Raw genomic sequence first — 24982 nt, 5'->3', positions numbered from 1 at the left:
TGTTTTGCCGCCAGGCGTAAAGATACGTACTGCGCATAAACTGTAAAAGAAAGAGCCTGGGGGATTCTCAATGGGCAAAAACAAATGCCACAACCATCCAGGCGAGCCAGGAAAAAATATTCAGATAAGAATGAAAGCTAGCGTAAGTTCACCCACATCAAAAATTGCATTTCAAAGATGAATGCCAGTATGTCAAAAATAGTTATATTAAAATCAAAAACTCCGTAAAAGATGTTTTTATCTATCATAATCAAACAATATATTGTTTGATATTGTTTGATATCATAAACGTTCTAATGCTTGTAATTTTATATATGTTAGGTGTATAGAAATGACTTTCTTTATGCAGCATATCAACTAGGTCAAACATATTCTACTGCAGGGTAAAGGAACAGTCCGTGAAAGATATTTTCCAGTCGTCAGGTGCAATAGCGGAGAAGGTTTTGTACACAATGGGCGACAGTAACCTTCCTCCTGCCAGCAGACCAAAGCTGACGAATCTTTCAAGGATTGCAAACCGTGTCAGGGATGCTCTGCGACCTAAAGAACCACATGATGCCATGTTTGGGGTAATTTCAAATTTAACGGTTTAAAATGTTCTGATTTCTTAAAGGGACAATTCACTCATACTAATTTCTTTTACATAACCAAGAAGCAAAATATGGCATAAATGTATTGTTCACGGATTCAAAATTTGTGCATTATACAAATTTAATGAGCAAGTATTTTTTTTTTTTTGTAGATTGCCTATAATTTTCTGCCAGAAGATTTCCTAAAAAGCAGAAATACAGCAAGATTCAAAAAGACTTCCGATTTTGCTACTGCAGATGTACTAAAAAAATGATTATGAATTGTAGACTCTACTTAGATTATTTGAAATAGATTTTTTACAACTTATTAAGGTCCTATCCTTGAATGGTTACAAAAGTATATATGAACATATAAAAACATAGCATCATATATCCGATCATAAAATCAATCGAATATAGGGTACTGTGCATAGAAATTACTAATTAGCATTATTCACAAAGAAGTAAAAACTATGGGACAAATTGTGTTAAACAGGTTGTCAAGCGACCATTTGTGCAGCTATTTTCCATCCATGGATTTGTTACTGCAGATGACATTGAAAACGCTGCAAACCAAGTGCTGGTATTTGTTTTGATGACACGTCGACAAACATCCGACTATGTGAAGGTAACTCGTAGTTAGGGAAATACGTGATGGATTACAATTAATGAAAATATGATACGTTTCCTTATCTAAATGAAGAAAATTCAAACACATCTTAGAATGATGTTTGTTTGATTTATTAACGTCCTATTAACAGCTATGGTCATGTAAGGACGGCCTCCCATGTATGCGGTGTGTTGCGTGTATGTTGGGAGACTGCGGTTTATTCATATTGTGTCTTCTTGTATAGTGGAACTGTTGTCCTTTTTATAGTGCTATATCACTAAAGCATGCCACCGAAGACACCAAGCAACACACCCCACCCGGTCACATTATTCTGACAACGGGCGAACCAGTCGTCAGCAGGAGCAGAAACTACCACGTTTATAGAATTTGGTGTGTCTCGGCCTTGGGACAGAACCCAGAGCCTTCTCACAGGGGCGAACGCTCAACTCATGGCCAAAAGTGAGTCGGTGCCAAGGGAGGCATTAGGAAGGATGAAGTCAGTTAGCAAGAAGAGAAACGATAAGATCCTAAATTTAGTCGCCTTTTAAGATATCGTGCAATAGGGCAACCTACAGGGTCCTACTCAATGAGACTGAAGGCAAAACAAAAGCCAAACTCCACCGATCTCCCTAAGGCTAAGATCAAACCTCTGTGACCTGCTCGAGATCTTTAAAGATCATTTCTACCAAGCTAGTGATACTAGCTATGCTAGAAAGTTCTTCAGTGACTTTAGAGACACTGATTACAGAAATCAGGGAAGTACTGTCACAACAAGGCAATCTTCATTCTAGATGGGGACTATATATAATATGCTGCATATTGGAAACAAACTCCAAAAAGAACTACAATTAATGTCAGTATGACATGAAAAGCCGCTGCAACAACAAATTTTGATAGCTAATTCCTCTTAAAAGTAATTTATCCTACACATCCGATGTATATAAAACAAGAATGACATGATACAAAGCTAGGCAAATATGTCAACAATTTGAACATATTGCAATCCTTCAAAAAACATTACATAATGAAAGGCACGTATTCTTACCACAAGATCGGGGGATGGTAAAGGATCGATGCTTTATGTCACTGGACCAACAAAACTACAGCAGCTACATGTGAAATCTATACTCTCTTCAGGATTAGGCACATTCCAAGTAACTAACAATCCAATTTCCATTACGTTTCAAGTTTGTGTGTTTGTCGTCCCAAACATTTAATCGACGGCCCCATGCATGCAGTGGTGTTGTGGGACAGAATATTTATCTTATCTTAATAACAGAATACTTTCCTTCATTAGAAAAAAATCCAATAGTCCTAGTGTATACCTAAAGTATAATGAAGAATTATTGTGGGTCAATAGTAATGGTACTACTATCTATGAACAATGAATACTGAGTTACATTCAACCCAGACTTAATAATATAACAGCAAAACAAAAATGCTAAACCAACTTCTGTTACAATAAATAATAATATACTACGTAATAAAAACACAATCATCATACATATGATCCTTTGTAAATGTGGTACGATTTACCACAACACAGTGAAGCTTTCTACTGTATTTTCCATACTACATGTATATACTTTCCGATTCTACTTTGTTACTACCTATACGTGTACAAATAGAACCAATAATAAGTAATTATAAAAGTGAGACTATATAAAGTACAAAAGTCTTACAACTCATCCGTAGATGAATGAAATTAAATCCTCCATCTACACATATACGACATCCACGGGTTTATCTATAGCCCACTTTCACTTGTACTCAAAGTAACAGGTAAACAGTATCACAGATCCCAGATGGGACAACACGAGTACATGAGCTGCGTCTTGTCACGTGACTCAATTTTTTCATACGAAGTACTATCTTTCCAACAGATTGATTTTATTGTTTTATTGTGTTAAGCCCACTAAAGACCGGTTATTATATTAGCGAGACAATTGTTAACTTGCGGGGTATAATATTTGTAAATATCTTCACACGCGGTTTGAATTGATTGATTTATCATCAGTATCCTGTCCAAATTAGGAAATTTCACGAAATCTCAGGAAACTAAAATCAAATAAGCACAACACGTGTTGAGTACTTTACCACGAAAATTATGTAGTATCTATACTATGAATCCTTCATATTATGTAATAAACGAAACAGTCTATATTAGCTAATAATTAATTAACCACAACAATATACTACTTGCAAAGGTGGTTGTCAATATTTTAATTATACCCATTCATCTGAATAGTTCCATAATATTATAACCTAATTTATCGATAAAAATATTTTGAAACCGTTTCAGAGTTCACAAACTTACTTGAAGACTTTCAACTTATGAAATCTCAAATGGCGTTTTTTTCTTCTGTATTTTTTTTTATTTAATATATTGACTGTTGTATAGTATCTTTTCTCATGCACCTCGCGCATTTATATATTACGTTTTGGTACACAGGGACCTGTATGTTTAAATAGTTGTTATCATTAACCTTTATTTTTGTTTTCTTTGGGGAAAATATATATATATATATTAGTGAAAACGTTTAGCGAAAAGGAATGCCGGAGTTTGATATTTTTTTTCTTAATAAATATTAGTCTGTATATGGATGTGATTGTCAATATTTTTATAACCCATTCATCTGATAGCTTATGAATTATATCGACTTATCAGAAAAATATTGTGAAACTATTCAGAGTATCAACTTACTTTGAAACCCACTTAATTTCTAAAATGAAGGCAGTTTCCTATGTATATATTTTGTTGTTGTTGTTGTTGTTTATTCACGTGTTTATCATTACACAGGGATGGTTAAAAAAATTGTTTATCATCTAACAATTTTTTGGTCATTGAAAAAAATATATCTGTCCAAATATATATGCTATAATTCAAAAATAAAATGACAAACTTAGCCTATATATGAGGCCAGTTTCACGATAGCGGAAACTAGTGTTCTAGATCCGAGTCGATATTTAGTTAGACCCTGTGTACCAAAGCGTCCCAAGCACCCGGGACTATGATGAGTCAGTTTCCGGTTGGATTATTTACATGTGTTTCTCTGATTAACCATGAATGTAAGTGTGTGAATGTGTTTGTTTTTATTATAGTATCTGCGTTGAAGTCATGACTAAGTGGATCCAAATAATCTGCTTAATTCTGTGGAGCTGGGTGATCGGTAGTTTCTACTATGCATTCCTCAATGATGGGTAATATTAGATATATTCTTGCAAATCTTCTTTTGACTGTTGATCTCACCGACTCCAACGTTATCTAGATTTCATCGTCTAGCTGATCACCATGCATTTATCTCTATTAAATTACTACTAGTATGTTTATGTTTTCATAATTTAATATATCTCCTTGTAATTCATTTTTTCTTGCTTATTCTGTGTTGCGATATAGAAAAGTAACCCAGGGCCATTACAGAATATAAATTTAGTCCATATAAATGTCAGGTCCCTTAGAAACAAGACAGCCTTTGTAGAAAACAGAATTTGTGAGGATAGCGATATTATATGCATCACAGAATCTCATTTAAACACATCTATAACTAATTTAGATATTCAGATGCATTGTTTTGACTCTTCTCCTCTCAGGAAAGACAGAACTACTGGACCTGGAGGTGGTGTTATAATTTACATAGTAAAAATAATGTTGTTTTGAATAGAAGATTGGGATTTAGAAAGAGATGATATAGAACTTATTTGGTCTGAAGTTTTAGTTTGATAACCATGTTTTTCTTCTAGGCTGCCTATACAGACCACAGAGAGTAATGTTGAGTACTGGAATCGTTTAGACGATACTTTGACTAAAGCTACTGATACATCAATGGATGTGGTTACTGACAGGTGATATTAATATTGATATGTTAAAATGTACCCTTAAAATGACCATTTATCAAGACTTCTTACTAAGCATAATTTAGTTAGCCTTATTAATTTGAAACCAACAAGAATAACACTTGAAAGTGTCCACATCCATTGACTTTATATTTACTAATAATCAAAGCATTATTAAAGATACTTTTGTGTCTCCACCATTTTGTAGTGATCACTCTTCAGTTCATGCATCAATTTCCTACTCTGTTTATAAAAAAGTAAGTTATAAAAAAAATATATACTAAATTATGATGAAGCTAATTTTGATGGAATTAATAATGCATTGTGTAATATAGATTGGTTAAACCTATCATTAATCCAAGATTCTAATACTTATAATGAGTCCCATAATTTGATGCAATTAATGAGCAGGTCAATAGATTCATTCCTTCCAAAACAATTACTATAAGACCAAATGATAAACCATGGATGAATAACACAATTCGATTAAAAAAATGAGACACAACGACAGAGAATTCACCGTAAAAGCAAAAACAACAAATAATCCTCACTACTGGGAACGGTTTCGAGTTATAAGAAATGAAACTATTGACCTTATTTGTGATGCAAAGTTGAAATATATTGAAAATCTTGAAAAATCCCTGGATGATTAATAATATTTCTCCGGACAAATGGTGGAAGATAGCAAGGTCATTATCACAAAAATCATCTAATAAAAATCTCCTCTTCCATTCCTCCACCATAAAATCAGATAACCAATTAAAATCCATCACCCGCTCATTGATTAAAAGCTGAACTTCTTAATAACACAATTTTCACACACACTAACATTGCGCGCGCACACACTCATGTTCTATTCAAACTCCTGACATAGAGGCTTCCGCAAATTACTCCCACAACCTAAATCCTTTCCTCCTAACTCACTGAATCTGATATCCCCCACATCAACTCAGCAAGATGTTGCTGACCTACCTTAAAATCCCTTAATTCAAATTTAAACTTCCTGGTCCTGATGGTATAATAACCCTAGAATTGTCGAAAAAAACAACCTCCAAACGGTCTCTAACACTACCACTCACACTTTGCTATTTAATAAGACCCTACAATCTGGAATAATAACCTTTAAACTGCCAAAAAACAAATTGTTAATAGCTATATATAAGGGGGCAATGTTCTACTAACGAAGTAACAAACTAATAGACCCAAACTCTCTAGTCACCTCATGCTTCAGTAAAACTCATAGAGAAAATTAATATTTAAATATTCTCTTATATAACTTTTGGTCCAAAATGAAAGTATTTACACAAAGAACCAGTCCGTGGCTTTAAACACCTGGTGATTCTACAGTTAAAACCAACTTTTGTTTAATTTATCATGAAACTTGGTCAGTAATATATGGATAAAGGAAAAGAACTCAGATTTGTATTTTGTGATATAAGCAAAGCTTTTGACCGGAGTTTGGCATAAAGGTCTTCTATTTAAACTAAAATCATATGGTATCAACGGAAATCTTCTTCTTTGGTTTTGAAATATTATCTCTCTGACAGAATGCAAAGAGTAAACACTGAAGGTTATTTTTTTCACAATTTAGTAAAAATGTTAAAGCAGGAGTACCCCAGGGATCGGTCCTTGGGCCACTACTTATTTCTACTTTTCATTTAATGAACATAACTTCTACAGTAGGGACACTAATATAAAACTCTTTGCTGATGGACACTTTCCCTTTATATCATAATGATAACAACCCTGCACAAGCTGCACAAATTACTTAATGTTGACTTAACTAATATTTCACATTCTTGCTACTACCTGGGATATCAATTTCAAATCCAAACAAGGACTAAAAATCAGTAATTATTCTCAAGAAAACAGGACACATCATCACCGCTCCATTATATTTCCAAGTAAACAAGTCACAGACACATACATCTCACCAACACCTAGGACTTACACTTCAGGATGATGCCACTTGGAAAGAAACACATACAAAATATATACAAAAAAGCATATATATAGATTGAGTATTCTACGATTTGTTAAAAATAAAATACATAGAAAATCTTTAATCAAAAATATACACAGGTTTCATTTCGACCAATATTAGAATATGCAGACATCATATGGGAATAATTGCTCACAGCAAGCAAAGGATTTACTAGAATCAGTACAATTAGAAGCTGCTAGAATAATTACAGGTTTAAGATCAGGGACATCACACACACCAAAAACATATATAAATGAATTACGATGGGAAACATTATCTGAAAGAAGAAATAAACACAAACACCCTTATGATATACAAGATACTACATGGACACTCACCCACAATATCTTCAAGACATTCTAATACCATTTACTAATAATGGAAAAATCCCTATGCGACTAAGACAAGCAAAGAATTTTTAACTCACCACTATGTAGAACAAATAATTACTTTGACAGTTTTATCCCTTTTATTGTGTCGCACAGTTAACATATCTAATCCTGAATCTAATTGATATAACCTCTATTGAAGCGTTCAAAATATATTTAAATAAAGATATTCTATCTGACCCGTGAATCATACACAAATTTTCAAAACAGAAGGTGACAGGAGAGCCAATATTGTCCTCTGTCAACTAAGGAACTCCTGTAGTAATTCTAAACTTTGACTTATATCATGATCATCTTATTGGACAATAAATCCCAATTTGTAACTCTGCTCTACTGAGAACATGAAACAGTCTCACACATTACTTCTGGAATGTCCTTTATTTAACAATTCAAGAATACCTCCTCTTTAACCTCTCTTAATTACCTATGGAAGATGAACATAATCATATTTAATGTGAAATGTATTTCTCCAAGGCTGCCCTGACTGTGATGGACATACAAATAGACAAATATTAAATCAGGTACAATAACTTTATTGGTAAATCCCATCGATTTAACTTGTATATGTTATAGATTGAAGATATAGTCTTATTAGTATAAAATGTATGCCATGACTATGACGGAATATTGAAGAAAATCAACTGGAGATTAGCCCGAATCATATAAAAACACTATATCCTGCTTTAGGCATGACTTCAAGATTGTACAAATTGTATTTTATCATGTATACCTATCTAAAACTAACATCTATCCACGATCTGTAAATAATGTGTTAAATCTAAAACTATAATCTCAAATATCACAGAGTTGGTAGCAGTGACCCCCTGTGCAACTTATGCACATGGACTTTCGAGGTCTAGACTACCAATCTCCAGATTATAAATATAAATCAAAACTATAATATATTATAAATTAAGTACATGTGTAAATTATACCTTATTTTGTATATGTGTGAAAGAAGTATGAGAGAGTTTATAAGAGTTATTCCCTTTTATTTACAAACCCCTTATATGTTCTGTTATAAAAATTCATTTCAATTAATTTATATATATATATATATATTGTGTCCATAAACATCGGTACACCTTAGGAGAGAATGTGTATAGGCTAAGCCTGTTGTTCAATCCTATTGACAATACAACACCCAATATGTCAATAAAATTTGATGAAATAAAATTATATACATGTAAGTACATATGACGTCGTCCTTTGGCATGTATGGGGTAGAGGGGTGTAGTTGGTCTTTGTTGCATTATAATTAACAGCAACATGTAGTATAAGGCCTAGAGTATGTATTAAAATTATAGCTAAACGCTGATTACACAAGTTTAGACGACGATATCTGCTTCCCATAGATGTCACTGATATATATATATATATATATATATATATAATGCCCATAAAAAAGTTTTTCATCGTCGAACAAAAAGACAAAGTTGGATTCAGTCTGCAGTACAGACAGCAACAATATTAACAGTACATAGTACTGTCATAGGAGTCGACAGGGACACACATGTGTATTATTATTGATCTTTATCAGTTCCGTAAGGAGCAACAATTTAAAAGGACTAACCATAGACTAGCCTAATAAGCGTACAATTAGTAATATTACGTGTCTAGCTAATACCATACATAATCAATGCACAGGAGTTTGAAGTTCTGTCAATAATATATAGTAAAATTATATAAGAAATACCCCTTTGTAGTATATAGTTGTATTTTTTCATATAATTTTACTATATATTATTGACAGAACGTCAAACTCCTGTGATCAATATGTGTGCCCTGTGTTTATAACGTTACATTACTGGCAGGCGACCAGTTCTCGCCATCGCATCTGTATCTCTATGAAGCCTTCTTCTGACAAAAGACACTTTCAAGCTGATTTCCATAAAATATTGTCCCAAAATTCGTTTGTGATTATATTAATTATGCGATGGCGAGAATTGGTACTTCAGCGAGAACTGGTCAACAGTAGGCAGGTAACGTTAGGCCCTACGTAAACTTTAGATCTGCTTTGATATTATACTGTGTCATGCCTTGAAAAAATCCCCCTCATCTCCTCTGATATTCACGATCCATCTACTTCTTCTTATTTCGTTTTTCGGAAAAAGATGAAACGATACCGGCTGACATTTCCTTGAAACGTTACTGCACAGTAGTACACAACAGTGCTTGGCGGCCATGTTTGCACTAGTAGGTGGCGCTGCTGGTGCGCCCACAGCCTCGTTTCCAGTTCGGTGGCCATGACGCGCGAGAAAGGAGTATGTTGTTATTATCTTACTAAACCCATTATTGTATATATCTATGTACTACCACTATAACAAAAACACATGAAGGCATATTTCTTTCCCTATATTTTTGGAAAATGATTTAAAATATTATATGTAAGTTTTTCGTGTGATTTAGAATAAAATTTCTCCACATTTCTATACACCCTTCTGTACAGGTCCTGGTGATGCATCCTGTGACACATTTCACAGTACACGGATTGTAACACACCACTTATAGTTTCAATAGAATAATGCTTCCTCCATTCAAAATACTTCAAATACTCATCAAAATTATTTGATATATATTTAAGGCGTTTTGCGAGTGACTCTACGCTTTTGAAGTCTTTTGTGTCTAAATAAGAATGTGGTGGATGATATAGTGATCGATTTGCACCATCCCTGATCAACGGCACGATCTGTCGACGTAACACTAAATGTAAAGACTTTTCTGTGACGTAATCGTCAAATAAAGAATTTTCTAAAGATAGATAAAATTTATACTTATGGTCTAAAACATCAAAGCAGTGATCTTCATGACCACCCGTCACATTCCAAACTCCCTTCCATTTGCTTTCAAACTGTCCTCCACATTTAAGATTGCCACATTTGCCGATGATATCGATGTCCACGCCGTATTTCCGAAGCATGCGAACAAAGTCGTCCCTTTTTGAGGGGGCTTTACAGTGACTTATGAAGCCGACAGCTGTTTTTGTTTTACCCCTTAATAACTGGTAGTTATCTCTCAATTTATAGCCAGTGTGATGTGGAACGAACTTTCCGTGAACCAATGAAAAGTCTGAATCCCGTCTGTAAGTAAATGTCCAATTCACAACATCATTCCGCCAACAGTTTTTGTTGCTATAACTTGCGTAATAATCTGGGGATTCGAATTCAAATAAAATCCAAACTTGCCCCTTTTTATGTCTCTTCCTTAATTTACATGTCGTTAGCCAATTGTATATCACTGCATCTGCCTTGTTGATCAAGGATTTGTCTTTGGTAAGGATACAATCTTTAGACGATGGACACGACTGAAACACATCAGATGTTCCCCATCGCTGCCCTACCCACTCTTTAATCCACCTGCTATGACTGAAGGAGAGGATAATCTTGCTCGGGGATGTCTCTTCGTTATTCCCTGATCGGAAGTCTTCGACGACTGGTGGTTTTATTGTTGTAGACTCAACAATAATGGATGTTTTGTAGAGTTGTGTATACAGGGTCCCGAGTGTTAACAAAGATAGAAAACATATGGTCCCGAATATGGAGCGTGACGTTAAATATTGTCCAAACGTCATTTTTGGTAATCTGAAAGTATAAAAATAACAGCAATGTAAACATTTAAGAGAATAAAACTGTAATAATATTATGACAAAATCAAATATCAGTGCAAATTCTAACAGTTTTAAAACAGTTAAGGATTAACTTTTGATATATTTTCATGGGGATATGAGTGTACTCTAAGTAAACTGCGAAGCAGTTCCTGAGGAGAGCACACGTGTTTATATTTCCATAACATAAAAAAATAATATTCAAATTACATCTGTATATTAATCCTTATAATTCCATTTATTAAACATAATATATTCAAAATTCCGAATTCATTTTGGGACTCTTTTTCTATGAATTCATTACGCCGTTATATCAGCCAACCAGAAGCGACGTTACAAAAGGCGACGCCATTTTTTTCCTTTATGAATTGATAAGTAATTTTTAAGGCAATGAAAATACTTGTTACATCAAAATTGAATTATATACAAATAAGACGAATGCTTGACGCATGCATAATTAAATGAGTGTTTTTTGTTATTCTCTGAACATAATATAATTTAAGGCAAAGCCTTTCTGAGAGCGCAGCAGTTAATCCATTCGTTTGTTTGTTGGTTTCTTAAAACTGTTACTAAATAGAAATATGCCAGGTAAATAAAGGATTTCTAACGGCGAAAGAGTTATCTCCACTGACCGATCAGTCTTATCGATATTGACATGTGTTTTGTTCTAATTGCAAATTGTGTGCGCTGAATAACTGTACTGATAGAAACCATTTATATAATTATCAATTATTAAAAATCATAGCTTTGCTGAAATACTGGCATTGAGTTTATAACAAGAAAAACAATATTGAACATAGAATACTTCTACTTTCACTTTCAGCAAAAATACTAATTAGATCTCAACGTCATTCTCCTTGCCAGGCGGAAAATTCCGAAGCAACTGCTCACGTAAAACGGCTTTTAAGTTAAGATTCAGGACAAAATGCAATTGTTAGATTCAGGTAAGAATAAATTGGAAGGTTTATCTTTCACTAATGTTTTCATTTTAAATTTTTCCAAGCGTTACTTGTTTGTAATCTCGCGAGAGTGTGATATTGTAATCACTTTGGATACTGTCTTGCGCGATGCTGGATCTTGTGTTGACTTCCTGTTTCCGGTTTTTGAGAAAGTTGATTTACATAGAATAACGTTACCGAGACACCTCTATCACTAAAGTTCGCTCTCTAATATTTTAGTATTCAAAGAGTAAAAAAGTAGTAAATAATATTTCAACTATTTAAGGACATGTAAATTCATTAAATTATCCAGCTTAAATGAAATAGAATACCTTTGCAGACGACACATCTCTTTATTTTTGTTCATTTTCATTCAGATATCTATATATCACGTTTCAGTGTTGTCATGACCTGAAGATAAAAACCAATATCCTTGTCTGATCATTGTGATCAGGGAATATTGCGTGTATGCTAACAAGTGACATCAAAATGACACACATGAGACACGCAATTGCTTTCGTAGGGAACAAAACATTTCATAAATATATTTGTTCTCACAAAACGTAAGGTATATTCAGCAAATTATGGCTATCTTAGACACTGTCACAATAATATGTAATTACTGAAAACAGAACAGTCCGAAATATTGCATTTTAAAAGTTAATAAGGTAAGACTGTCCCACGTTATGTTACAATATTTAAAAGAACTACAATAAGTTACTTCTCCTCCTCCACATTACATTAAGTTTATTTGATAGTAGATTTGGAGGAGATTTATCTATCAGAAATTTGAATTGGATAAATAGAATCTTACAAGTGTCTGTCATATGGACAGTGAAATCTCAACCTGGGTGAACGATTTTGACGGTCAAAATGTCCTCGTAAATCAGCATAGATATCATATTATATTTACAGTTTGCACTGACATGGACTCAATAACCATGGTTTTCTAGTATTATCATTATCAGTGTAAACTGATAGTACAACACGTGCGGCGATTCTATTGTTACGGGAATAGTCGCTGGCGTAGCAACGTGGGGTCGTGACATATGAATGACTCGATTCCAATCAGCTGTTCAATCGAATTCGTTGACGATGACGGCAGAGAAAATATTTTGGGTACTTTAATAAAAAATATGCAACTGTCGCGAGACAAAATAATATTCAATTACGTGAAAAACTGTAAATATAAGGAATATATTTTTATTTTGTTGAGGTTATGAGGGTATAATGATAATGGAGCACGTGTAAATTATGGAACCCCGGCTTTACAGTGCTCCATTATCATTATACCCTAGCTCATAACCTCAACAAAATAACAATAATCTATTCCTTAAATATTGAAAGTTATGTGTGCCGTATTTTTTCATATTAACGAATCAAGATAAGCTTTTAATGTGTTATTCATCACCAAAAGTTAATAACATTTAAAAAATTAAAGTACTTTCAATGCATTGGTTTTAATTTTACAAATACAAATAAGAGCGGTCAGACCATGAAGCAAAATTGTTGTACAATGTCTACAATTTCATTTTTGAAGTGTTATTATAATTGTAAAGTGATTTCTGCAGGAAAGATTCCATCTTAACATACATCATACATAAAAACAATAATTTTACAGTACATAATTTGTATATTGTAACTAAACTTTATAAGTCATCTGAAGCAATTCTAATGATTTTCATCGCTTAATTGATCAAACCTTATGGTTTTCAATAGATTAATCAAGAATAACATGCCAAAATTTTCGCCCAGTTATTGCACACATACTTTTAAGTTGACCTCGTCCTAACCTCATTTGATAAACACAATTTACAATTCGTATTTTCTATTGGCACTTTCGGTCTGGTATACCGACCCATTTTGATCATATAAGCGATACCACCCATATGTGTTGATCTGATGAGTGGGGTCGCATGGGTATGTTGTGCGGACGGACATATCGTGGTGTGCGTACATGCTGGATACACGTTTTGTTAAGACTAGTCAATACCGCATCGCTTTAGGTTTATTTTGTCAGAAAACAAGATGGCTGCCTGTCGGACATCATGGATTCGGATTGGTCCTAAAATCAAAGTTGCATAACTAGGCACCAAGGGGAGCATTCCTATGAATTTTGAGAAAGATGCTAAATTTGTCTTCAATACTTAGTTAGATAATTATGATTACAAAATTCAATAGTAAAACAATTTGGGCCATTTTGTTTTCAGATCAGTTCCAAAATGCATATCTAAACAGTAAGAAATACCTACATTGGAACTTTGAGACTGATCCCTTCAGTACTGTCTCAGATATTTAAATTCAAGATGGCCTCCTGTCGGCCATATTAGTTTTAGGTCACTCCCAAATTCCAATATTCATACATGTACGTAGATGTACATGTGCAGTATACATACATAATATGTATGTACCCAATGTCATTGGTACAGAAGTCTGTCACATACACTTATGTACGTGGGGATACAGATATACCCTCTACCCGCATACACGTAATTATAGGCACACAGGGCTACGGCTGTAGTTTCGGTCACTTGGCCTAGGACCCTTTTCTCCCTCTCTCCCCACCACCTAAAAAGTGACACCTCACCTGAGATGATGATCAGTCAGGCGTCACAGGCAAGGTATACCTATTTTCTTTAACCCCTGGGGGTCCATCATATCATTCAATTCAATTGATAGCATGCTGTGACCACCTCTGTACCTGTATAACCTGATTAGTTTTGTAAAGTCTACTTGACCCCATGTGTGGTTTTATTTCAAATAATAATGATAACAAGAGGCCCATGGGCCTTAACGGTCATCTGACTATTAGTACAATACAACATAGTCGTTTAAAGATTTTAGCCTATTTGACCTCTGTGACCTTGATTGAAGGTCAAGGTAATTCATTTGAACAAACTTGGTAGCCCTTCATCCAAGCATGCTACATGCCCAATATCAGTAGCCTTGGCCTTCTAGTTCTTGAAAAGAAGTCATTTAAAGATTTTAGCCTATTTGACCCCTGTGACCTTAAATGAAGGTCAAGGTCATTTATTTGAACAAACTTGGTATCCCTTCATCCCAGCATGCTGCATGCCCAATATCAGTACCCTGGGAGTACCCTGGGCCTTCTGGTTCTTAAGAAGAAGTCATTTAAAGATTTTAGCCTATTTGACCCCTGTGACCTTGAATGAAGATCAAGGTCATTCATTTGAACAAACTTGGTAGCCCTTCATCCAAGCATGTCACAGGCCCAATATCAGTACCCTGGGCCTTCTGGTTCTTGAGAAGAAGTCGTTTAAAGATTTTAGCCTATTTGACCCTCGTGACCTTGAATGAAGGTCAAGGTCATTTATTTGAACAAACTTGGTAGCCCTTCATCCCAGCATGCCACAGGCCTAATATCAGGTCTCTAGGCCTCTTAGTTATTCACAAGAAGTTGTTTAAAGGATTTTAGCCTATTTGACCCCTGTGACCTTGAATGAAGGTCAAGGTCATTTATTTGAACAAACTTGGTAGCCCTTCATCCCAGCATCCTACAGGCCAAATATCAGTACCCTGGGCCTTCTGGTTCTTGAGAAGAAGTTGTTTAAAGATTTTAGCCTTTTTGACCCTCGTGACCTTGAATGAAGGTCAGGGTCATTTATTTGAACAAACTTGGTAGCCCTTCATCCCAGCATGCCACAGGCCTAATATCAGGTCTCTAGGCCTCTTAGTTATTCACAAAAAGTTGTTTAAAGGATTTTAGCCTATTTGACCCCTGTGACCTTGAATGAAGGTCAAGGTCATTTATTTGAACAAACTTGGTAGCCCTTCATACCAGCATCCTACAGGCCAAATATCAGTACCCTGGGCCTTCTGGTTTTTGAGAAGAAGTTGTTTAAAGATTTTAGCCTTGTTGACCCCTGTGACCTTGAATGAAGGTCAAGGTCATTCATTTGAACAAACTTGGTAGCCCTCCATCCCAGCAACCTACAGGCCAAATATGAGTACCCTGGGCCTTCCGGTTATTGAGAAGAAGTTGTTTGAATAAAAAGTTTACGCACGGCGCACGGCGGACGGCGGACGGCGGACGGCGGACGGCGCACGACGACGGACGGTGCATGATGACAATAGGTCATCCTGACCCTTCGGGTCAGATGACCTAATAAAGTGATGGCTACTTTTTATCAAATTGCGCTTATTCTTTTAATTGAGAATAATTGGTATAATATTGATTTTTTTCTCAAAATGAATATAATGCATACACATTTTTTGTTACTTGTTTGTATCTTATTTATCTTTTTTAAGGAGAGGGGGATACTAGAGGGGTTTACTTATAGATACATTTATACAACATGTATATATGTACATGTATATATGTGTATTTCAAACATGCTTCGAGACAACATATATACCCCAACCCAACGCCAAACCTATAGCTACCTACAGTACATGTATATATATAAGTGTGTATACATTTGTAGCTATCTATTGTATGTGTTTTTCGCCGCTCTGACACTAATGCTAACCTCTGGCCATGAATCGTTTTACCTTCCATTTAAGTAATATCCGGGCTCAGGTATACATAAATTTCGTGCCAGGTCCCTGTGTTCAATACAGTAGAAATAAACCCCATCACCGTTTCGCATGTTTACACAATAAAATTGAATTCCTTAATTTATATCAACCACGATAACTATCGCCCAGACACCGTTCCTACCGCACAGACCGCACATCGCATAGACCGCACATCGTGCATACATCGTGCGCACACCGCACCATCATGCGCACACAACTGTAACCTAACGCCAAGGGAATGCAATATACATAAAAAAATTGGCAAATGTTCATTCCGTGATTTCAGAAAAATAGCGATATCAATTGTTTTCGGACGGAGGGACGAACCCTGGACAAAATACAACATGCACAACCATGGCCTTAACGGACGGAGCCTACCTATGGAATTTGGGGCACGTCAACTTTAGTACCTTAAAAGAGCAAAAGTGGTAACAAGATTTTTTTACGGACGGGAGGACGGACGGGAGGAAGACGGACCACAAACGAAATGCGATTTGATTTGCTCACCATCTGATGACGGTGGGCTTAAAATGGCGACTCATCAGTTGCGCTGTTACCTTATGCACCATAATGCAAATGCTCGGTTACATGTAGGCGTTTTATAGTGTGTTCGGACAATGAAATGGATTAACGCTGACTGGTGATTATATATACCTTACTGATAATTCAAAAAGTCAACAGTTTAATGTCGTATTTTAACACTTATACACCATATAAATATTTACCTAATTTTTACGATAGAGAATAGTGACATGTTTGCCATGCTAACAATGAGCCGACACATAAAGAAAACGCTCATGAAGGCATTCGAGTGTGTAACAGAGAGTCAATAAACTTATACATGAAATTCAGCATTCATTCATAGGCTCTTGAGGTTTCCCTTTGACTAGCCAGTCAATGTATACACTCGTAAGATTAAAAACGTGGGTAAAACCCAATAAACTCTATACTAAGACATTATTTGCATAAATGGTAAAATAAACTGTGCACTTCCTCAAACATTTTCTATCAATAACACGGAGATTCATGATAGCCGATTTGGAATCCATGCCTGGCACTTGCCAGAAAAGGACTGTAGGTCGGTGTTTTTCTTCAGTCACGTCAGTTAATTCAATCTTACACCCAATCCTAGAACGGAATTAACATATACTGTATTTTATTACTCTTTATATAACTGTTAATACGTGTACTACGTTACAGCATGGTATAAATTAAGATCAAAGGGGAACCAGTTAAAAGCAGAAGAATACTCTGTATTCAAAATTCCAATTTGGTACAACAAAAATATTATTGTTGGAAATAAAGCTGATTTTTTACATATCTTGATTTAGAAATGGAATCATAACCATACAAGACTTGTTAAAAAGTGTTTCTCCTTATTGTTTCTTTACATGTGATGAATTCTGTAATATTTATGGTGCAATAAGTAATTATCTTCAGTATCATGTACTTGTATCTAGCAATAAAAAGTATCTTAAAAATGTAAATGTACCAAATGAAAAATAATTTTACCCAATTATTCCTTTTAGCCTTGAATTAATATTGAAAAATAACCGTGGAGTCCAAGATTTTTACAGAGTTCTAGTTAAAAAAATTATATGGCTATAACTGGCCAGCATAAATGGAGAACCTCTTTTGACTATTCTCAAGAAATGTGGAAACAAATATACAATATACCCTTCATGTCTACTTATAATACTAAACTTTAGTGGCTTCAGTTCAGAATTTCCCATCATATTCTAATAGGCCGGGATCTAGGGGGGGGGGTCTACGTGCACCCCCCCACAACTTAACGAACCAATGTTTTTCTGAAGCCTTATGACCCACTGATAACGAAATCGAGAGGTAACATTGTATAAACTGGGATGAACTTCCGGTTATGACGTCATCAAGATGGCCGCCATATCGAATTTCACTAAAGATTGAAAAATAGTCATAACATTGACATTTTTCAACCGAAGAAGACAAATGAGGCATCAAAATGACCACAATAGAACAACAATTACATATCAGGACCATATAATCCAAGATATGTAGTTATTTCTACGCAGGAAATGAAAAAATTGGATTTAAGCTCAAAAATGGTAATTTTTTAGCAAATTTTTCATATTTGGCTTGACGCAGCAAAAATGTTTGCCAACAGCAAACTATTATTTCTAATCAGTTATTTGACCTCTTATCAATCAGTAAAAACAACATCAACAAAAAAACATTGTTAACATTGTATAAGCTCCGGTTATGACGTCATCAAGATGGCCGCCATCTCGAATTTCACTAAAGATTGAAAAATAGTCATAACATTAACATTTTTCAACCGAAGTAGACAAATGAGGTATCAAAATGATCATAATAGAACATCAAATTCATATCGGGACCACATAATTCAATATATGTAGTGATTTCTAGGTAGGAAATGAAAAAATCGGATTTTAAGTTCAAAAATGATAATTTTTAGCAAATTTTTCATATTTGGCTTGACGCAGCAAAAATGTTTACCAACAGCAAACTATTATTCGTAAACAGTTATTTGACCTCTAATCACTCAGTAAAACAATAAAATATATAGAGATACAAAACAGAATTATTGTTATACCATCATTAAGTTTACAAAACAGCACTGGGTGCGTATACCGGTATATGCTATTTTTCTAACTCCAAACCGCTGACACTAGTTTCCTGGTGTGTTATAAGTTCCTTAAATAAGTTTGGCTATTGGCGATTTATAAGTAGGAAACATGAATGTAAAGTTGACAGAATATCTAGCCTCGGGTAGGACAAATCACAGTTTCGTTTATTTCCTATGCATATTATTAGCAAATGTCAGATAGGTACCACAATGTCACATATTTCTTTCGCTGGTTCTCAATTATAACCATTATCATTGTGCGTGCTTTCCCACCTCACTCCACTATCCTCTGACGTGACTCGCCATGTCTGGTAGCTGGTACATGCAGTCAAAATCAGAGTAATCGAGATATCAGTATCCAATTCGTCGAAAGCCAGAGCGTCGTCTTCGATGTCGATGAGATGATGTGACACTACATTACCAGTGGTGTTCTAGCCTGACATTTTTCATGGCCAATCCATAGCCAGAGTTTATATCAGGAACAACAGGTTCAGGGATGTGGGATCTCCTTCAGATTCTAACATATCGTATATGCTGTTTCAGACTTCTCAGGAAATTACACCAGATCCAGATTCTTCGAATGGTTGAATGATTCAAGCACCATTCATCAACCTTGTGGACACTGGTGCGACTATAGCTGGCACAGGTGATATCCTTGAGGTCTTTAATGAGGTCATAAATGTTAAATGTTTTTCATTGGTCAGACTTTCCCATGTCCCTTGAAGGTACTGGTTGTGTCGCATCTGGTGTATGCGTGGATACACCATTGAAGACTCTCCAGAAAAAGTTTTCTACAGTGCTCTCCAGACTTTGCAAAGAGAGGAACTTCACTGTAAACCTCATTTATGACCTCAAATAATTCACCTGTGTCATCTATGGTCACTGAGGGTTCACAAGAATGAGGAATTGTGCTTCATACGAATTAAGGAGATGCAACTCAACCCTTCGCAGAATGTGGCTCTGGTGTCTTTTCCATCCTACCGGAGAGGTCTGGAACATCATATACGATATGTGAATCACTAGGTTGAAAACAAGATGAGCTCCCACATCCGCGAACCCGATGTTCTTGATGTTACCTCTGGCCATGGACGGTTGACAAGTTAGAACCACGATGGTAAACCGGTAATGTAATATCACATCAGCTCATCAGCTCATCGACACTCTGGCGAGAAAGCACGCACAAAGATAATGCTTATCATTAAGAACTATTGAAAGAAATATGTGATACTGCAGTAACCATCTGACATTTCCTTACGTTATACACAGAAAAATAAAGTTAACAGTGGATGCGCTATTTCTAAAAGAAACAAATTTCGGAAAGTGTCGCGGTATTAACGGAAACAAATGCTTTCTTCAGTTTTAATTTGATACCCTATTAGTTGGCGTTGTGCAGTAAAAATTCATCTTGAGACGCTACTAGTCTACAAACTTTCGAACATGAAAATGGATTTTGTTAGGAAATAAGTCCCACTTAGATATTAAGCCAACTTAAAATTCAAATGTGTTAAGATATGAATCGTCAATTGCCAATGTTATCTTTGGGAAGTTCTAAGACATCCGGAAATTGTAGTGTCAGCGGTTTGGAAAAAACCAGCAATCATATACCCTGTATACGCACCCGGTGATGTTTTGTAAACCAAATGATGGTATAACAATAATTCTCTTTTGAATTTCTATACATTTTTGTTGTTGTTGTTTTTTTGCTAATTGATAAGAGGTCAAATAACTGATTTCGAATAATACTTTATTGTTGGGAAACAATTATAGCTGCGTAAAGCCAAATATGAAAAAATTGCTATAAAATTATAATTTTTGAGCTTAAAATCCTATTTTTTTCATTTCCTGCGTAGAAATCACTACATATATTGGATTATATGGTTCCGATATGAATTTTGTGTTATATTATGATCATTTTGATACCTCATTTGTCTACTTCGGTTGAAAAATGTTAATGTTATGACTATTTTTCAATTGTTAGTGAAATTCGAGATGGCGGCCATCTTGATGACGTCATAACCGGAGCTTATACAATGTTAACAATGTTTTTTTTGTTGATGTTGTTTTTTACTGATTGATAAGAGGTCAAATAACTGATAAGAAATAATAGTTTGCTGTTGGCAAACATTTTTGCTGCGTCAAGCCAAATATGAAAAATTTGCTAAAAAATTACCATTTTTGAGCTTAAATCCAATTTTTTTCATTTCCTGCGTAGAAATAACTACATATATTGGATTATATGGTCCTGATATGTAATTGCTGTTCTATTGTGGTCATTTTTGATGCCTCATTTGTCTTCTTCGGTTGAAAAATGTCAATGTTATGACTATTTTTCAATCTTACTTAGACGTAGACCCCCCCTAGATCCCGGCCTATAACAACTTATACATATCTTTGTAAAATTGGTCTTTCAAATAATTCTCACGGATTAGAAAGGGCGACAATCACACATCTTTTTTTGGGAATGCTTTGAATTTCAGAACTTTTCAGCCAATTTTGAAAACCTTTTGGATATTCTTTTTATTCCTTTTGGTATTAATAAAGAAACTATGCTTTTTGGAAACTAGATCAAAATTGTATATACCATAGGATTGACAAAGAAATTGTTCTTTATATAAAACATTATATTTACAAAACTAGATGCTTACATGGTTCATTAAATGTGACAGCTTTTTAAAACTCTATTAAAGATTATTACTATGTTCAAAAGTATATTGCTTTTGGTAAATGAGAAAAAAATATAATAGATTCAATAAAAATTGGCAAAAATGGTTAAAACTAGTGGAACTTGCAAACCCCTGACACTAGTTTGTCCATATTTTAAATTGAAATGAAATAGCTATATATACATGTTTCCCATGTGTCATGCTTGCACTATGTATACATTTGTATGGATCTGTGAACTGATATCCATTTTCTGTATCTTTCCCCCTTTTCTGTCTTTACCTTATGTTGATTGTTGGTTTATTAGTTTATATACCATCCATCTTCATACCCTTATCCCCCTATACCTCCTCCCCCACCTTCCCATCTGTTTTTTCCTTACCCCCTGCACCCTTTTCATAAATAATAATAATAAAAAAAATGTAATTTCTAGTGTATGAGAGGAAAATGCCAGAATAGAAGGAAATTGAAGTAATGTGCATGTATATATATTTTCTCAATTTTGTGTGGAAATACGATCCATGTTACATGTTTGAATACAAAAAAGGAGACTTTATTATCATTTTCACATACAATTGTGGGACATATTAAAATTTTAAGCTTTCACTGTTCTAATTTTTGATAGGTTTCGATAAACAAATGAAATAATATCGAGTTTTTGAAGCGATTTAGCACGTACCCCTCTCATTTTTTGGATACGATTTTTCCGGAAGTAGATACCAAACAACCGGGGCCGGATCCCGTTACCATACAGTGTGCATGCATGGGTATGTTGATATGGTCTAGTTTGGGTGGAAAAATATGACGTCACTATCCTATGTCACGCTTGACCTTTATGCTATTTAGAGTATTTTCCTGGTCAAATTGAACAACTGATCATATACTATCTGGAGATAGCACCTGTGCCCAGCGGGAATTCCGTCCTCATTATAGTTCGTGTACCTACCTGTAAATCGACTGGAATACAAATTACAACATTCTTGCCTTAGGCGGATAACATTTACAGCCACCATGCCAAGGTCACAAAAGGTTTAACCCTGATTGTTTTGCAAACCAATAGGACCAAGGGTCTTGACGGTGACCCGAGTTCTGATACAGAATGACACAAAAATGGTTTGGTGTTATGACTGATGTGAGCATAATAGAGTATCAAAAACGGCTTCAATATGACGTTAGATATAAAGTTTTAGTAAAATAAAAATGATATTAATATCATTTATCTGTGCAGAGTATTGATTCCATCACATCTGTGAGCTCAGTAGAAGATGTTAATGATCTTAACCCCATTTGGCCCCGCCCCTCTTAGGTCAGACAAGACCAATTTGGCGATGGTGCTGAAATGCTATCTCAGGCTTATAATTTTAATCAATTTTGACTCATTTCCTCTGGGAATTGAAAAAATGTTGCTCAGAAATGTGTTTTCCCTTATCAAACTTTAGAAAGTTTGACCCTGTCCCCAGAGGAAAATCTGGGGGTAATAAAATTCACAATAAATCACAGTAAAGTGCCGGATTCTACCACTTTTGTGAGTTGAGTAGAAGAGTTTTGTTTGACTATATAATCCACAATTTAAATTGGCTTTATGCCATAGAAGGTTTGTACAAAATTCTATTGGATTTGCTGTAGCAGCTTTCGAGAAGTCGAAAATGTAAATATTTTAATGTGAATAGTCGGGCAAAGGAAGGTCAAAGTCGGTAAAAATTGTGTTCATATATTCAGTATAATTTGTCATGAAACAGAAAAATCAATTTATCTTTCATAAGCGCTCTGTATGCGAAGAAATTTATTTATAATACAGGAATCCTAAAACGTCCTCCCGGCTGGCTATGTCCGCGTTGACATTTCCGTGCAGCACTTCTAGGCCAAAGAGCCGATATTGAGCCGATTGAACATCTCTACGTTCAGTGCCCATTTAGCAACATGACAAATAGGAGGCGATATTTAATAAGAAATGTACATAAAGCAACAAACACATATCCTGAAAGATTCTTACCTTACGTGAAATGGCGGGGAAAATTCAAAATCATAATTTACATATCTGTGACAGTAGTGAACTCGTCCTTGGATATTGAGCACACACACATACATGATCTATTCATTTGATACAGAATACTTGAAAATAATTAATTTGTTTTTAGTTTAACAATATTTTTATAAAGATATGCAAAAATGTGTAGTGATGCTGCAGTGGTTCCAGAAATACCGTATACCCTATTATTTTCGAAGGAGGATATTTTCGCGATTTCAGGGGACGTTGCTAATGTCAGAAAAAATGGAATCGCCTAACATTAAGAAAGTAACATATACCCTTAAAGACAAGTCGCGAAATCTTAAAACCGCGAAAATTTAATTATGAAATCTTAACCCACGAAAATAACCGGCTATATCATGGTAAATGTAGTTGGAAGAGGACCGATTTTTTTACCGAAAGTAAATATCGGGATTCCCGTTTTTTAAAATAATTTTTCAAATCTCATATTTTCTGGAAAAAGCCACATTACTGTCATATATACTCATCAGTCCATCCACCAAATACAAAAAATGTATGATAACATCCATTTTCATTGAGTTGGCCCCCTGTGTTTTGAGCTTGGCCCCGTGTGTTTTGTGCTACAATATTGCAGCTGGCCTAGTACCCGGGCGAAAGGTATAGTACACTGGGTACGTATATTCTTCTACTTGTACATGTGCTTGTAACACTAACAAATAACTATACATAAAACTTGAGGTTCAGACACAATAGACACGAAATAAACACAAAGATTATAAAACAAAAGCGTTACTTACGTTTTGTACTCCAATACAATTAAGTTACAGCTGTGTGTTTAAACCGGTGATTTTCATTTCCACAATGATAAAACCCGAGTGTTCAATCATGCGTGTAAACCAATGTTTGCTCTACGACTGCCGCAAGGCGGAATTCGATATTTAAAGGGACAATTCAGTAAGGCTAATTCTTTTACAGACCACGAAGCAAAATATGACATAAAAAATTGTTCTACATTCCCGATGAAACATATAACAAGAAATATTGACAAAGTCCACGACATTGTTAAGTATTTTGATTGATACCCTTGAAATAGCAGGTACAACGTGTACGCTGTACCCATACCCGAGTCAAAGTCACGCACGTCAAACAAATGCAATACATAATCACTGAGGAGTTGATGAAATTATTTTTTGACAAGAACATGCATCTAATAAGGTAAACACACTACTATTAGAGCG

General features: G+C 35.0%; 1 protein-coding gene across 1 annotated transcript; it reads right to left on the bottom strand.

Annotated features, from left to right (window-relative positions):
- Positions 1–9502: 9502 nt before the first annotated feature.
- On the bottom strand, positions 9503–24646 carry LOC138312265 (alpha-(1,3)-fucosyltransferase C-like). The gene is made up of 2 exons (XM_069253235.1): positions 24542–24646; positions 9503–10967 (listed from the first exon to the last, which is right to left on the bottom strand). Exon 2 carries the CDS (start codon positions 10955–10957, stop codon positions 9740–9742), a length of 1218 nt encoding a protein of 405 aa, XP_069109336.1. The 5' UTR covers positions 10958–10967; positions 24542–24646; the 3' UTR covers positions 9503–9739.
- Between the last annotated feature and the right edge of the window lie 336 nt (positions 24647–24982).

Source organism: Argopecten irradians, unplaced genomic scaffold, assembly GCF_041381155.1.
Source record: "Argopecten irradians isolate NY unplaced genomic scaffold, Ai_NY scaffold_0266, whole genome shotgun sequence".
Lineage (NCBI taxonomy): Eukaryota > Metazoa > Mollusca > Bivalvia > Pectinida > Pectinidae > Argopecten > Argopecten irradians.
The sequence above is the reverse complement of the archived record's forward strand: the minus strand, read 5'-3'. Positions and strand labels throughout refer to the sequence as shown.